Source organism: Notothenia rossii, assembly GCF_949606895.1.
Source record: "Notothenia rossii genome assembly, chromosome: 5".
Classification (NCBI taxonomy): domain Eukaryota; kingdom Metazoa; phylum Chordata; class Actinopteri; order Perciformes; family Nototheniidae; genus Notothenia; species Notothenia rossii.
Genome location: NC_136903.1, coordinates 73,241,199 through 73,257,933, shown reverse-complemented (window position 1 = coordinate 73,257,933; position 16,735 = coordinate 73,241,199). Strand labels below are relative to the sequence as shown.

The 16,735-nt window shown below is 39.3% G+C and overlaps 3 protein-coding genes across 3 annotated transcripts; all 3 read right to left on the bottom strand.

Annotated features, from left to right (window-relative positions):
* Positions 1-138: 138 nt before the first annotated feature.
* On the bottom strand, positions 139-4,227 carry drc8 (dynein regulatory complex subunit 8). Its single transcript, XM_079683868.1, has 7 exons — positions 3,968-4,227; positions 2,779-2,863; positions 2,468-2,540; positions 2,222-2,298; positions 1,754-1,796; positions 1,194-1,260; positions 139-1,031 (listed from the first exon to the last, which is right to left on the bottom strand). Exons 1-7 carry the CDS (start codon positions 3,990-3,992, stop codon positions 913-915), a joined length of 489 nt encoding a protein of 162 aa, XP_079539994.1. The 5' UTR covers positions 3,993-4,227; the 3' UTR covers positions 139-912.
* Positions 4,228-4,890: 663 nt separating this feature from the next.
* On the bottom strand, positions 4,891-10,838 carry irf6 (interferon regulatory factor 6). Its single transcript, XM_079684862.1, has 8 exons — positions 10,577-10,838; positions 10,062-10,236; positions 8,959-9,154; positions 8,762-8,860; positions 8,402-8,668; positions 7,581-7,973; positions 7,339-7,457; positions 4,891-5,976 (listed from the first exon to the last, which is right to left on the bottom strand). The coding sequence occupies exons 2-8, from the start codon at positions 10,233-10,235 to the stop codon at positions 5,746-5,748; spliced, it is 1,479 nt and encodes a 492-aa protein (XP_079540988.1). The 5' UTR covers position 10,236; positions 10,577-10,838; the 3' UTR covers positions 4,891-5,745.
* A 2,260-nt stretch (positions 10,839-13,098) lies between these two features.
* On the bottom strand, positions 13,099-15,044 carry guca1ab.2 (guanylate cyclase activator 1Ab.2; the record flags this gene model as incomplete). The annotated part of the gene is made up of 4 exons (XM_079680554.1): positions 13,099-13,229; positions 13,389-13,479; positions 13,949-14,098; positions 14,847-15,044. The coding sequence occupies 4 exons, from the start codon at positions 15,042-15,044 to the stop codon at positions 13,099-13,101; spliced, it is 570 nt and encodes a 189-aa protein (XP_079536680.1).
* Between the last annotated feature and the right edge of the window lie 1,691 nt (positions 15,045-16,735).

Genomic DNA, 16,735 nt, shown 5'->3' with positions numbered 1-16,735 from the left:
ACCTAAAGTAATATGTGTGAAAATAATATAAAAAAGAGATCTAACATGAGTCACCTATTCATTTTAATACCTAAATGTAAGGTGATGAAAAACTTGGGAAATGTACAGAAATCCAGCCTGTTAAGCAATAGTGGAATTATATGCATCAAGGACTGAAGTTAGACTTTTACTTTCTATTCCCACACACTATGAGAACATGCTCAAAGTTGCATGATGCAACTTGCATCATATATTAATCTGATTTACCAAACAGTATGAACTATTGTTAAAAATAGATCTACCGTGACGAGTAACACGGTCATAAGATTACATTCTAGTTTCAAGTTAATGCCTGATGAGTAGCTTTACTTTTAAAGCTTTATTTACATCATGTTGAGCTAACACTATTTCCTTACTTTTACTTAACCAAAACAGCTTCCAAGCTGAAGTATGAAATATGTTTATCAGAAACTTATACTGTTTTTAAGTGAAAAAAGGGTGCGCATATATTTCAATCAAAATTAAAATATATACATTTTTACTAACTTCAATTGGACTATAGTTTAATGCTTAAATGTGTTAAACAAACAAAACAACACTTTAGGTATTAATATATAGGTTATGTTATTACTAAGAAACAACAAGACTTCAAAAAGTAATGATGAATATAAACTTCAAGCTTACATGCATTGATTTATTTTTCCCCCAAAATGCGCAATTTATACCAAATTGTAATTTATCTGAATTCAACGATTCTGGAAATTCAACGATTCTGGAAACACAAAGTTAGGATTTAGATATTTACATTTATTATATTATACCATATCAGAACTACTAGCACAACATAATAACTTGCATTAATACAGTCAACAAACACACAGACGTGTGTTTCTAATATTTTCCAGCATTTTTGTAGACACACTGTGACATTGTCTACATGTCTGGGTCAATGGTCAGCTGGTTGATTAGGTCTTTGTAGTAGACAACGTTCTTCTCATGGTCAGCCAGTGCTGTCAGCATCTCATCCATCTCCTCCTGGGTGAAGAGCTCACCTGGTTTACACAAAAACAACACAGCCATGGTTTCAAAACTGTTTGTACATTATAAGATGTTTTGAAAAAATAGTAGGGGGAATGTAAGACACACAAAAAATATCTATGAGATGATCTGCTCCAACAAGTCACAAAGTAAAACCTGAAGGCTTCTGCTTTTACCTTCCTGTGTCATGTACTTTGTCAGCTCCTCAGGCTCTAGGTATCCTTTCTTCTCTTTGTCCAGAACCTGGAAATATAGAGTTATTGATTTTCTGCTTTAACAAATATCAGTTACTCTGATGTTAGTGTCACTCTGCTGACAGTATGATATCTGCAGAGACTCGAAGGGTCCAACTTTATTTATATACTGTTCAGACGCGGGAACTACAACACTGGAGAATATGAGGAGCCTACACACGGCGGCGTGCGTTGCCGCTTCAACGCTTCTGCCCATTCACGTTGAATGGGGTGACGTCACCATTCGCCGAACTGCATTGTGGGAGCAAAGCGTAGCTTCTCTCGCGGTGCTTGCTGCAAAAGCAGAGCAATGTTCTACTTTTGAAGCCTCGACGGAGGCGTCAGCCAATCGAATCATATGCCAGTGCAAGCTCTAGCCAATCAAACCGCGTGCTTGGGCGGGAGATTCATGTGATTGGTTGTTGGTCGAGTTTCAGCCCCTCCCCGCCGGCAAGCGACAACGCACGCCGCCGTGTGTAGGAGCCGTAAACAGCTGATCTCACCTCAAAGGCCTGGAGCAGGAGGTCCTCAGGGATGGGTGGGAACCTAACACACACACACACACACACACACACACACACACACACACACACACACACACACACACACACACACACACACACACACACACACACACACACACACACACACACACACACACACACACACACACACACACACACACACACACACACACGCACACACACGTACATTTACCCGCATAAAAAAGCTAAACTTTAAAGAAGGTGGCATACATTATTGAAAGAGATCTGACGTGTGTCTTCTTGGGTGGCAAAACAAACACCTGAATGTTTAATGATCAACAACAGGTTACAGTGGAAGACCTTTTTACTACACATGGATTCAGTGAAATCCTTCAGTAGCTACCTCATTAGATACCTCATTAGATACCAAACATCAGTACTGGCATCAGTCAAGAAGGTGTATTGGAGATCAAATAACTGTCTTACTTGTGCTCCAGCAGCACTTTACTCATGACTGGGAGGAAACTGTCCAAGTGGATGTATCCTGTTTGGTCCTCTTCAACCTGGTTGAACAGGACACAGCTAGTGAGTTTGGAACTTTTAACAACAAGCTGAGCAATTTCTAACATAACTGATATCATATTTTAGTAAGTAGTTGCAATTTCAAGCAATCTATACATGCAAGTCACCACAACTATTATAGACAAAATATTGAAAAAACGATGTTCTGACCTCAGCTATTAAGTCGTGTAGGTCTGCTTGAGAGGGAAAGCAACCCAGGGAATATATGATGGTGCCAATCTCTCTGGAAAACAAACATCATGTTAGAGACCACACTATTAACTGAGTATACGCTTCACCTCATTAGTAAGTGTTTATTTGATTAGAAGTATAATAAGATGACATGTTTTAATTGTGTTTAAAGTTATGACCTCAAGGGTTCAGGGAAGTGTGTTTTTACATTACAAAAGTCTGGTGTATCAGCCCAGGAGAACAATGGGATCCCCCCCACCCCCACCTCTCTCTGTACTGCTGGAGCTCACCTGACATCCACCGTGTTGTTGGACTCATAATCAAACGCTTCAAACGCTGCTCTGATCTTCTTCTGGACATCCGACACTGTGGCTTCTAAAGAGTAAAGAGAGGTGAGTGTTATCCTACTACTTTCTCCCTCAACCACATTTTGAAAAGTCAATACATTTTTATAAAGATGTGTTATAGATTTCATATGTTCCAGGTTTCATTTAATAAAAGTTGCAGTAAATACATTTTGTATAAACATAATATAAAACGATCATAAATTGTACAAAACATAAAACATGTAAGGAAATGAAATGAGGATAACAAATACAGTTGAAAGAAAGGTCTGAAATGTATAAATAATACATAGCCTACTAGTTGTTGTTTTTTTTTAAACAATATTGCAATATAACACTGTGCAAAACATACTTACACGTTACACCATCACCCTGCAGCTACATTGATTTTAAATGTGTATTAATGTTTGCTTGCCACTTAAAGGTAGGGTAGGTAAGAATGGAGAAACCAGCTCGAGTGCGCTAGAATTTGAAAGTACGCAGCCGAAAGAAATCTGCCCCTTCCTTCAGACTTCCTTACAGAGCCCCTCCTCCAACACACGAACGCGCACATGACCAATGAGGGCACGAGAGAAGTTTGTGCACGAGATGGAAGGCTGACAGGCAGGTAGTCCATCCAGTTATTTGACCCGGGCCGGCTCAGATGATTGGTCGTGCATTTTACAGCGCCACGGCTTCCACAGATGACATTTTGTAATGTATTTATTGTCAAAGCATTTCATGTAAGCCTATTCATTGCTATCGGGATGTTAAGAGCATTCCATGGAATATAACAAAAAGTGTTTCTGAATTGAATTACCTACCCTACCTTTAACTAAACACTGTTTTATATTTTATCAGAATTGTCTCTTTGTTGTAACTGTGTAAATGTCCCCTATGTTGGAATACTAAAAGATTCCGATACAAACACTGACATGTTCAATGGTTTCAAACGGAATATTACCTAAAACTTTGCATTAGAGCTTTAACAAAGTAGCAGCTTATCGATCCTTTTCTATCTTACTGATCAGAAATAACTCCAAGGTCAAATCTTTCAATCGAAAACAACTGTTCACCTAACTATCGTTATTAAGACAATTCCCTTATTGTTGTGTGACTAGAAAGTTGGTAAGTGAATGTTCTAACTCATACGAACCTGCACTCTGCTTGCTCTCCGCCATGCTCGCCAGGTTGTTGTTGTGTTGCCTAGAAACCAACTGTCGTTGTCAAAGCAGCAGCTTGTTCGATGGGATGTCAGACAACACTCAAGATCCAGCGGCGGCTTTTCCCTCTCTCTAACCGACTGCCAGAAGTCAGAGGACGGTCAGCTCACACCCGAGCCCTTGCTCTTAATCAGAGGGTTTTCATTGTCAATAAATACTTGATAGCATTGACGTCGTCATGTAGACGGGACGCTGGGGACATGGCCCCCACCACTTTTGCAGATGGCCAATGTTGTCCCCACCACTTTGCATTAGGATACTTTTTTAGAATTGTAAGCATGTATTGTTGGCACAGGGGGGGCTGAATGCAGTAGTGTTTGTATTTTATTTATCTGAAGTGTCCCCCGCCACTTTTTCTAACCATGTGACCCCAATGCTTGAATGACACAAACCTAAGATATTTTCAATATGGTGGAAATTCTGAATGATATACATTTCTAAGTGCTTTTTTTGTTTTCTGCCACAATTAGCCGTTATATATTGGTCGCTCTGATGATTATATTTGGCAACTAAGTACTATCATCAGATGGCAGAAAATCCAGCACCAGATAGACTGATCTTAGATCTAGATCTTCTGTCTACAGTATATGGCGCTGAGAAAATCTATTGAAAATTAACATATTAACCCACAAACCCCCCTTTGCTATTGTTAAACAAATCCACTAGAGGTCAGCAATGCTGCATAAGCACATCTGGTGCAGAACTGCAGGTCACTCAAATCTGTCAAGCTGCAGCCTCATCAGTAAAGTCATAAAAGTAAACAAACACTTGTGAACAAAAGTCAAATATTTTACCATTTTTAAAAGAAACAAGTTACTGTGTGTGTGTCACCATTAAAAGTCATTCATAAACACCATTATCATTTCTGCATTTTTATTGATAAAATAAACATACAATCACAGGATAAATTCAACTAGACATAAAACATAATTCAGCACCCCAAAGTGCAGTGGCATCCATATTAAAACAGACCCATGTAGCTGAATATTGTTTAGTTAAATGGCTGTCTGGAAACAATACATAGCTTAAAAATCAAAGATATGTTTACAAAAATAGACTACAATACAGATGGAAAAAGTAAAAGAACTGAAGACAAAACTGCAGATGAGGTGACTAGACAACTGCCAATTATGTCAAATGGGAAGACCTTATTGTCCAACATTTGTTAAAAGAGTTGAAACACCCAATATGCTGGCAGGATAAATGGGGCCAAATAGCCAGTTTAAAGTAGTACATGACTAGAAGAAAAATAACATCCATACTTTAATTAATATTTGCCTATATTTTATATAAATGTATATGAGATCAAAACATAAAAAGGTATTCTGCATGGTGCAGGAAAGTTTGGTAATCACTGGCCAGTTTTGTATAAATAGGGCATGGGGCGAACTGTAACTCATTAACTAAGTTAACTTAAATGTCCCCTGGCAGAAAGCAGGACTTTGGCCCCTGCAGTCACCGCAGCTGTCTGTAGTTCCTGCACACATGATGTAGAGTGATGCAGGCTTAAAGGCACTACTTCTATTTACAGAAAAGTATAGTGAAAGCACTTTACAAGAGGAAAGCACTATAATCCAACAGTATAGTGTTTAAACTTCTAAATATGATTACACATACACACAAGTACTTATTTCCCAACAGTAGGCAACTCTCAGTAGCACTGTGGAACATACAGTGATATATAATATATGTTGGTTCAGTGTGGGCTGCTTCACTGTGCCTGCATAGCCTGGACAATGTTCAGGCCCGGGCCGGGGGGCAATGTCCACCCGTCCTGGCCCTGGTGGGTCTGCAGCAGGCAGTACAGCTGCTTTAGGTGGGTCACTATGTTGTCTTTGATATCTGGGATTGAGATCTGCAGGCGAATGCTGCCGCTGTCGAAGGACCGCGTGCTGTCCCCTGAAAACATCTCGCTTATCATACGTGCCACCACTGGAATAATCTGCAGGACAGAGCAGGGAGAGAGGACCAATATGAGGCACACAATCAGGCACTCTCAAAATAAAGTATTAATTGCTTGAGGTTCGCATGTAACACGGATGAATAGTTGTTCGTCAGGATTAAAACGGGAACTACGAGTAATGTGAAAAAATATATGGCGGGTTGCAGCTAAGGTTAAATTAAACAGTTTCTATTTTCTTTAAAATAGTGGTCATATCATATCAAAAATCACTTTTTCAGTGCTTTTGCATTTCTGTTTATGTTATATATATTATATATATATATATATTCAGGAGTGCCTAACAAACCCCAAACTATCAAAGAGACAACTCAAAACAAGTCTGGGATTTTTTTCGGTGAGAGACTTAAAGATAGTGGTGCGTTCAAGATCGAGGGTTAGTACAGGTAGATTGAGATGGACAGTAGAAAAAATAAGGGAAAGAAAAGCATGTAAACATCTTTTATTAGTAACCCAATACAAGTATGTAAAATATTATTGAAGTATGTCTCCATCAAGTGAAAAAAAACTAACCCTCCTATTGTCTTCGTTCCCCCCCCCTTACTATGGTGTTCGGTCAAATTTGACCGGTCCTGTTTTAACTGCTATTACATTAACACAAAAACCATTAATCATCACCAAATTTCATTTAACACCCTTTCAAACGGTACATATTGTTTCAGGCTACTGGTGTGTGTGTGTGTGTGTGTGTGTGTGTGTGTGTGTGTGTGTGTGTGTGTGTGTGTGTGTGTGTGTGTGTGTGTGTGTGTGTGTGTGTGTGTGTGTGTGTGTGTGTGTGTGTGTGTGTGTGTGTGTGTGTGTGTGTGTGTGTGTGTGTGTGTGTGTGTGTGTGTGTGTGTGTGTGTGTGTGTGTGTGTGTGTGTGTGTGTGTGTGTGAGATCCAGGTGGTTACTAATTCCTTTTCTTTATGGCGGTAATTTTTGACCGGGAAAACCATGGGTGTTACAAAGTCCACCATCCAAAATTCAATGAATGTGGTGATCAGCAATTGTATATGTTCAAATGTCGACTGTGAAGGATATCATAAAAGCCAGCAATCGAATACAAAAAAAAACTAAAAAGTTATGATTGATGAAAGTAGTAAATCGGCCAGATTTGACCCGAAGACAGGAGGGTTACATGAGGATATATTTTTCTGGGTCTTTTCTAAAACCATTTTCATGCTAAATATTTAAGCACAGATATACTTTTTTGCAGATTTATATTATTTTTGAGTAAACTATTATTTCAACTGCTGTTAAACAGAGATGAAGTTTGTTCATGCACAAGTATGAGGTGTAGACTGCTGATCACTGGCCTGTATTGTCCTGCAATGAGCACACATATTTGAACAACATTTCTCACCTGAACCATGATAAGTTTTCTCTCTTTGGGCCTGCCATCAGGCCACTCCTCTCCAAAACATAGGTTGATTTCAAATAGAGGAGGGATTGGTGTCTGGCCACGCTGATGGGCGATTACTCCTGAACACCATGGAGACACATTTATTAGGATTAGATTTGTGGATCAAAGAATATAACATTTTAAAAAAGAGCGAAGACCATGACTTCAATCAGATCTGCATGGTGAAGGTGAGTTTTTCTTACCACTGAGAAAAGACTCCAGACAAAAGAGTTTGATCTTTCTCTGGCGCTCTATGAGATTTGGTGCAGCAGGGTTTGGAGCACAGGGACCGGACCAGTACACCTTGCACTGGCAGAGACGCACTGCATAGATGTCGTGACCGCTGACCTCCAGGATGAGGCCTCTGTCCATCACATCCAGCAGGCGGTTAGTGAAAATCCTCTGCTTCTCGTTGGCAATGTGCTCCGTGGTCGGAAAGCGTAGCTGTTCCAGGTTCACCGGCCCGAACAGCTCCTCCTGGTTGACCATGGGGCCGAGGTCTCCGTAGAACAGCCTGCAGCCCTGAGGGTTACTGATGTTCCCTGTGGGACACATCTCCTTCCCTCTGTACAGGAACTGCACCTCCAGGTCTGTCACTGGTACAGAGACAAATCCAGACATATTTTAAACCCATGTATGACATCTCTGCTTTAATTCAAACTTTTACATAATTTTACTTATAATGATCCTTCTAACAAGTATTGGCCCTGCTGCTTATTCATCTATCTATGCCATAGACTTTCAATGTTATCTAAAAACACAAATATAACAATAACAATACGACACATAGTTCGCTGGCTGACACGTGCCATCATACCTGTTATGTTAATACTCACAAAATCCAAAGTGATTGTTTTTTGGTATTGTTTTAAAAAAAAAAGACTACAATGCCCTAGGTTAGGAAATGCATGGACCAGGTTGAGCTACAGTAGCTTAAAATACAAAATCTGTTTGAGAAAGAGAAACAAATTCATTCCTTTTATGATGTGCAGTGATTTCCTCAATAGAAGAAGTGCATGCTTACTCGGGAGGGAACTGATCCACGTCTCTGGAGAGGCGAAGAATACTTCAGGTAGAGAAGGGGGATGCATTGGGACGTCAGGCAGAGGAGCATGGGGCATTTCACTCAGGGGTGTGGGGTGCATCTCCACATCCACGGGCTCCTCTTTAGGCCAGATTTTAACAGGCTCCTCTTTGGGCCAGACCTCATTTGAAGGGGGACAACTGGAAGGTTGTATGGGGGATCCGGAGCTCATAGGAGACCACATAATGAGAGGAGGGGGACTGGTACCTAAATGAGGAGATAATAGAGAAGAGGGGTTTTGATATACTGCTAGGAAATTAAGGGGAGAAAATGCATTAAGTATGGGGAGAAGATATTCACCATTGGATGGGTACGGAGGGAGAGACTCTGGTGTATCTGGAATATCTTCGTCACCACCATCATCATCATGTGGAGTCCAAGAACCAGCATCTGAGGAACCTGTGGGGTAAAAAATACAAAATCAATTGAAATTCAAAAGAAAAATGCTAATTAAGGAGGACAAATTAATCACTCATATTTAAGCAGCTCTTGTTTACCTTGGTTACTGAGGGGCTGTGGAATGTCACACACATCATAAATCTTCAGAGGATTCATGGGGACCTCTTTGGTGCCATCGTAGACTAGGTGGAACTCTCTGCTTTTGTTCAGAGCACATCGAAGCTGGGCTTTCCACTTGGCAGGATCAGGTTCATCAACGCCCTCTTGGAACTTCCCCGTCTCCACAGCCCAAGCCTGGAGGAACATTTAAACACAACGGAGGTATCAATATCAGAGTCCGGTTTTACATTCCTGCACTGAATCCACATATTTGTACTGTCTTTCTCAAAGGTAGTTGCACTTTGTGGGGTATCCATGAAAAGCATTTACATATATAATTGAAGAAGATTAAAGATTCAACTTATTGTCATTACGTAGCACAGGTACTATGTAACGAAACGGTTTCTCTGCATTTGACCCATCCTAGTGTTAGGAGCAGTGGGCTGCCATTATGTACGGCGCCCGTGGAGCAGTGTAGGGAACGGTGCCTTGCTAAGGGACACCTCGGTAGCACTTGGTCTTTCCGGGACTTGAACTGGTGACGTTCCAGTTGCCATGCCAAGTCAAGTCCCTATATGGACTTCGCCACCACCACCCTTATAGCAATATATATAGCAAAATATTTAGAAAATACAAGAGATTTGTCATCCCTAAATGTTTCCTTTCTCATGACAATATCACCCAATTAATGTGCTCAGTACAAAAAGGGTTTAGTATGTCTCAAGTTACACCGATATAGCAAATGTTCACTTTCTCAAATTGTTTATCAGGTGAAAAGGGACAAATAAGAAGCAACGCTTTAATAGGCAAAGCAGATCCATGATTAAATAACTGTCATTTTGTGGAACTGGGAGGCCTTGTGATGCAACTCGCAAACCCAGATGTTACATGCAAATAGTTTTGTCTTTTTTTAACTTGTAAAAGCGTATTTAATAACCTTGCAAAAAAAATGTCGATTTAAAAAGAGAGGACACAGTTCCCTGCCCGTGCAGCAGTGCCAACATGTACAAGCTCTGCCTTGGGGTAAACAAACACTTCGTTTCATGGCCTACATTCATTCCTCTTTTAGCTCAACCATGACATCTGTTAAGTTTAGGTTAACCTTAAATATGGTGTCCTCGTCCTCGTGCTGCGGTGTATGTCGTGTCGCGTGTTTCCATGGTATCTTGAAGCGCATGGCCTCGCGCTCAATCCACACCAGCCCCGGGTATCGCCCGCTGGACACCTGAGACACCAGCCAGGGCTTCAGGCGGACACGTCGAGGGGTGACCGACATCCTGAAAGACAAGACAACATACACCGATCAGTCCACTGTGGATTTTACTGTGAATCATCTCCCCAATAGCCAGAGAGTTTAAACACTCTCAGTGACTAACAATGGTGCAGCAGTGTTCCCAGAAATCCTGCGCGTCCGGGTTATCCAAACATTTTTAAACAGGCACACTTTGAAAGTCGGGATACTATCGATTATATAAGCACTTGTTTGTCATATAACTAGCTCTGCTCGGAGATTACACCCCGTGTTTAATAGTTCAGAGTATCTATAAACGTGAGATTCAATTAAAAATAATTCAGGTTAAAAAGCGACCAAACACGATACTAAAGAACGACACATACCTGTGGTGAACCAGGAAGTTGGAGAGGTCTGTTCTTGGCCTGCTCACCAGCAGCTGGAGATTAAACCGCGTTTCCTCTGCAAAAACCCGAAGTGTCGCAGATTCACCCGAAGGAAATGTTAATAGATAATCATTTGGACGAAAGTGTGAGAGAATAACAACAAATTGTTCCCGGGGAACTCTGGTGTTGTTCACTCGGGCTCGGCCCTTCCCCTTTCCTCACCGAAACTCAGGTACAGCCGTGACGTCACGCCGGCGACACACCTTTTCTGAGCAGCTGAGGGGAAAGCTGTTCCTGAAGCACGTGGACACATACTTTAATTTTCCATCTGAGCATTTCACTGTAAACCAACTTCACCTCATAACATTATCATGAGTTATAAATCTGACATGTAGATAAGCTACCTAATCAAAAATAATTATAAATGATCCTAATGCAATTAATATAATAATAAGTGCTTTTGTAAGGCTCAATCTGACACACGGACATGTTCTTATAATTAATTTTTTTGGTTTAAAATGCTGAGCATTTGTTTTGTAAAAACTATTTTAAATTGCTCATTCAGGGTTTATTTACCCTCTTGTTTGTTATTTTCTCCACTGGTGTTTTATATTTTCCAGAAATTGTATTTTATTTGTTTTAAGGAGTTTGTGAAGGAAGGAACTACTACTGTAATTCAGGATTTATTGGTCATACATTAGATTGCGTATAAATTGGTCAGCATTGCGCACTAGCAGACGATATTTATGACTCAGCTGGCAGACAGATTAGGCAGTTTCCATTGAAAATAACAGCCAATTCAATGTGCATTGGCACAAATGGACGGTTGGCGATGATCCTATCACTAATAGTAGACAAAACAGCCCGGCAATAATAAACCACACCCTGAAACTACTCATGGCTTTGAGAACGTGTGTCCGACATCCAGCTGCGCATATTTGACTTCGGGTTTCTTGGTTTCGGATTAATATCCATAATGAGCCTGTCGCGCATGTGTGTGTAGTGCTAATTATTTGCATTCATTTAATTTAATTTCAAACCTTTATTTATGCAGGTGAATCCCATTGAGATCATTGATCTCTTTTTCATTCTGGGATGGATGGTCAGTCCGAGTCTTTTCTTGATGGGTGTGTTGGTTTGTTATGGTTCCAAGTAGCCAGACACTGTCCCCTAACAAAGGATAAAGGAATCCCCAGGGGTTATACCAGAATATATTTGACATAAAGGGGAGTGTAAGGAAGTGTTCAGATTATGAATTTAGCATCCTTAGATTCGTTTTATAAGATGTTGCTCCTTTCTTTTGCATTTTTGTGGCCAACTCCTTTTTCCCTCCGCATTGAGAGATCAAAAACATGACTTGGCTTTAAGTTTTAATGTAGACAGTCCATCTGTGTCAGTAAGTGATAATAAGTCAGAATGTAAAACACACAGACACACAGACACACCTTACAAAAAATGTAAGTTCAAACTAAAACATTATTAAATACTGAGATGTCTATGGCATTGATGCTGGATATCATTTTTGCCTCGCAACTTTTATTTGGTCACACAAAGGTCCTTTTTGCACGTTCTCTCATTTCACTTTATAAATGTGCATATATCTAACTAAGGTATTTTTAGTTTTAAACATAAACGCTCAAGCCAACAACTTATATCATGAAAAACTCATTAATGTGGAACTGTCATTTAGCTTAATTCAGACTACAGGCTGTCTAATGCTTTAACAGTTAACTCGACAACTGAAGAACAAACAGAACGTTTTGTTAGCTTTTTGCTTACAGTTTGCTTGAAATAACTGGAAATGCACACATTCTTGTTGTCCCTATAATAACACACAGTGAAATATCAAATAAAAAAGGATTCCGTAAAAAATCACACCATTTTGAGAACGGTAGTATAAGGTACTTGTTTAATCTCAAATATACATCATCTACTGTCTCAGATGTAGGGAGATCTAGGTGGCTCTACTGCACATGATGTGAAACACTACAATTAAGGAACCTGTAGGTTTCACCTAAACACATTCAACTGAACGCGTAGCTTATGTATTGTAAAAATTCATGCAATAGCTACAACATAAATTCAATAATGGCACTTTATGGAGATTGGACTGAAATCATGTAGTTTTATACTTCAGCTAGAGTCCAACAAAGAGTTAAGGTATTAATCTGTCTTTATGATTTGTCTGACTATTTCAGAAGACAAAATTACATTTTTTTGCAGCATATAAATTATTTTGACTGTAAAGCATTGTCACAATATTTATGTTTAAGGTGCATGTTGAAAGCATTATAAACTATGCAGTAGAATACCTTTAAGTGTGTCATTGAATACAACATTAATATTTGTCTTTGTTAGTCTGAGTTAGTAAACTCAGAGGAGTTAAATGCTGTTCTTTGACAGTGACCCAGAGATTGGTCCACATCCTTTCATCCTGATGATGATTTATGGATTATCCACCTCTTCAGCTGTGGAACAGTTATACAAAAATGTTTATTTCAGTGTCAATAAAGATAGAGGTATCAGGTGTTGGCTCTCATCTCTTCTTGAATTTTGCTGACAATATGTGTGAGATCCAAACTCTCTGTTAGTGTCGTCAGCAGCATTTCGTCATTCTGAATCCCCTCCATGAACTCATCATAGGACAGTTCACCTGTAGAATAAACACATACAAACACTAAGCACAATCATCTAATGCTGGTTGTCACCTGGATTCATAAATAGTCAATCCTTTGCTAAATATTTGTTATCCAGCTGTATCCCAATATTCAGGTATTATCGAATGTCTGAATATTTCTCCCTCCGGTCTTACCATCTCCATCGACGTCAATCTTTTCAAACACCATGTTGGCAAAGTTCTCTGCTGAAATCTCACTGGTACTGCCATTGATTGCACGGATGGACTGAACACAACACAAAGAAAGGAAATCATTACTGAACATTACATTTCAATTAGCGAATGCTTTTATCCAAAGCAACACACAGTACATGCAATCAACCTAAGAGATACAAACTCATAACAGCAATAATCCTGCAAGTACATTAGATTCAAATAGGCCACACATATTTGCAAGTGCTTCATACAGGAATCATAGTATTTTTTTGTCATGTTATGATCATGAACATGCCATAAACTGACACATTTAATGTTTTTGTTAACCAGTAGATGTCATCCAAGTGTCATCCATGTGCCTCTGAACCTAACTCACAGTAGATCCCACGCTCCTATAAGCCTGAGGAGGGGATTTCTCGGCCTTGTTTCTCATTTGGACCCCAGTGGTCTAAGCAGGTTGTTTCAGGACAGTGTTTGGGATTTCCCTAAGTCTTTCACTAAGCCCTGCATCATGCTTTAACATAAAGTCTCTTTCGCACCTTAATTATCTGAAGTAGCTCCTCTTGGTCGATGTAGCCACTCCTATCTACATCATACAGTTTGAAGTACCAACGGAGCTTCTGCTGCACGCCTCCCTTTAGCACCAGACTCAGAGCGGCCACATACTCCATGAAATCAATGTAGCCATCCTACGAAAGAAAAGCACATTGTGAAGATTGTCATTACCAGAGCAGTACTCATCATGGTATACTCCTGACATTTTAAAGACAACAATGCAAATAGTGGAATAAACTCCTGTTCCCCACCTATTTTTCAAATGTCATTAATGTAATACGCTGATACACTAATCAACAACAGCATGAAGAAGAGGTTTGATCTTTCTCGATTAAAGTTGCAGGTCAGTAAGCAGCATTGATGGGATAAGCACCCTTAGTAAAAGACTAAGTTCTTCTAAATTATTTATGTTAGCAGAAACACACTGAGGAAAACACAGACAGGCAAACATGAAAACTGCACGGTTTTAAAACTAAATGAAAATAACAACAAACCAGTGTCTCTGCATTAAAGCAGGACATAGAGTAACAATAGATGGTCAAAATAAAGTGCATGTAAAGGATTGTATATATTCTTCGTTTTTGTTTCATTGGTTCTTTGCTGAGGATTATGAAGATCATTTTAATCTTAATTCTTCATAATAGCAGATTATCAATATTATTTACATAGTGAGAGTATGATTTGCATTAATTATATTAGCAGCATTATCATAAGCAATCTACTTTAAAAAAAATGACATGCAATGTGAAATAAACCGTTTAAAAACATTTAACAACCACTGATATTCAGTAAAGATGAGAAGCAACTAATGGTGACACTCATCTTTGCTGATAACATTAAAATGTATATATTAACCTGCCAGAGGAGTATAAATGAACTTACACCGTTCATATCAAACGTTGAGAACATGGTCAAAACGTAGGCATTTGACGCTTCCGACAGATTCCTCAGGCCGAAGAACTGTTTAAACTCGTAATAGGTGAGAACTCCAGATGGGCACTCAGTCATGAATTTCCTGTACCACTGATGACTCTCACAAGCTTGTAGTTCCTCCACACTCGTCCCAGGGCTGTTTCCCATGTCTCTTTTATAAAAATACATTAAAAAAAATCCTGTAAAAACATAGCCAATACCTACAACTGCATTCACTCAGCATCCAGGCAGGGTCAGCATGAAGTGTAAGAGCAGCAGCAAGGTCCACCGTTAGCCCTTCATCTCCTCATCTCTGAGTGCGTATGAAAGGCTCAGAGTTGTAATCCACTTTGCTTGCCAGCAAAGCCTTAACAAAAGAAAGAGATCTATAGTGGTAGCATTAAATTATTGTGTAGCTACATGACCCCAGCTGCCAAAACCTTAATATCAAAGATAACTGACTGACTTATTGAATCAAATATCAACTATTACAGTTGATGTGTGAATTAGTGTGCTTCATGAACTATTTGTTCATCTTACCAAAAACATTCTACCTTAAATGTATTTGTGAAAGCATGGTCTCTTTAGCACTTACTTTGGTTGTGAGTGGCCATCATTAAGCCTTTTAAGCATTCATTTAACAAGTATCCCCTTGTTGCTCTTTCTTTTTGTGCCTGCCTGTTCTTTATAACTGTGTTCATGCTTTTTGACAGGGGTTCCCAAAGTCCCGAGTGGGGGGTCGCGAGATGATTACAAAATAAAAATGGAAAATTAAAAAAAGAAAAATTATTTTAAAAAAATTGATAAATTTTTTTTATATATATATTTTAAAAAATATTATTAATAATAACGTTTGCATAGACATTTTCAGGGGCGGACTAGCCATCTGTATAATTTCCCCGCAACGAAGCTCCCCCTTTGACAATCCACTAGCGCAGTGTTTCTCAAACTTTTTCATACCAAGGACCACTTAACCAATAAAAAACACTCATGGACCACCTAACTCCACAAATATCCAAAAACAATAGGCCTGCTTACCCATTCCAACAGTATATAACAAATTACAGCCTAATAATGACAGTAGTGATAGTAATAGTAGTAGTAATAGTAATAGTAGTAGTGAGACAATAATGACACTCCCGCGAGAGTGCGAAAAACTGAAATTAATTCACTAGCACCAATTGTCTGTGCCCAGGGGCCTCGAGTCTCATTGTCTGTTACCGCAGACATTAACATGAACTCAGCCTCACCTGAGGGGTCATAGGTAAAAGAGAAAGTAAACTCAGAGGTAAATATGGGCATATAAACATGAAGCCAAACTTGCAATTCAGCATTAACCATATGTTTTTAAACCTCAAAAAATATTTAAGCTGTTGGCACACACAGTTTGTCTGGACTAAATATTACTGCAATTCTTTGATGCAAATATCAGCTCACTCTAGCTTTAGGCAAGGCACGTTTATTTATATAGCACTTTTCAACACAAGGCAATTCAAAGTGTTTTACAAAAATGAAAGACATTAAGAGCATAAAGCACATTAGAAACATTAAAAAGCAAAGATAATAAAACATGAATAACACAGGTATATGATACAAGTTACAGTGCAGTGTAAGATGTGAATAGTTCAATTAAAAGTAGCGGCAAAAATAAAGTCTTCAGCCTGGATTTAAAAGAGTTGCAGCAGACCTGCAGGTTTCTGGTAGTTTGTTCCAGATATTTGACAATATCCCTCACATTCCTCTACCCCTAGTCTTCCCGTGAAATTATAGTTCCTTTGACAGTTTTCTAACCTTTTTATATTCCTTTCATCCTTCGCTTTCAATAATTTTGCATCCCCAGACAACATATTTTCCCCTGT

Excerpts from the sequence above, each read along its gene's own strand:
- drc8 (XM_079683868.1), bottom strand. The coding sequence starts at position 3,992 with ATGGCGGAGAGCAAGCAGAGTGCAG. Across the intron at positions 2,864-3,967 it reads GGAGAGCAAGCAGAGTGCAG|AAGCCACAGTGTCGGATGTC; the intron begins GTTCGTATGAGT and ends TTTACTCTTTAG. Across the intron at positions 1,261-1,753 it reads TCCTGCTCCAGGCCTTTGAG|GTTCTGGACAAAGAGAAGAA; the intron begins GTGAGATCAGCT and ends CTATATTTCCAG.
- irf6 (XM_079684862.1), bottom strand. The coding sequence starts at position 10,235 with ATGTCGGTCACCCCTCGACGTGTCCGCCTGAAGCCCTGGCTGGTGTCT. Across the intron at positions 8,669-8,761 it reads CCCTCCGTACCCATCCAATG|GTACCAGTCCCCCTCCTCTC; the intron begins GTGAATATCTTC and ends CTCCTCATTTAG. Across the intron at positions 5,977-7,338 it reads GAAAACTTATCATGGTTCAG|ATTATTCCAGTGGTGGCACG; the intron begins GTGAGAAATGTT and ends TCTGTCCTGCAG.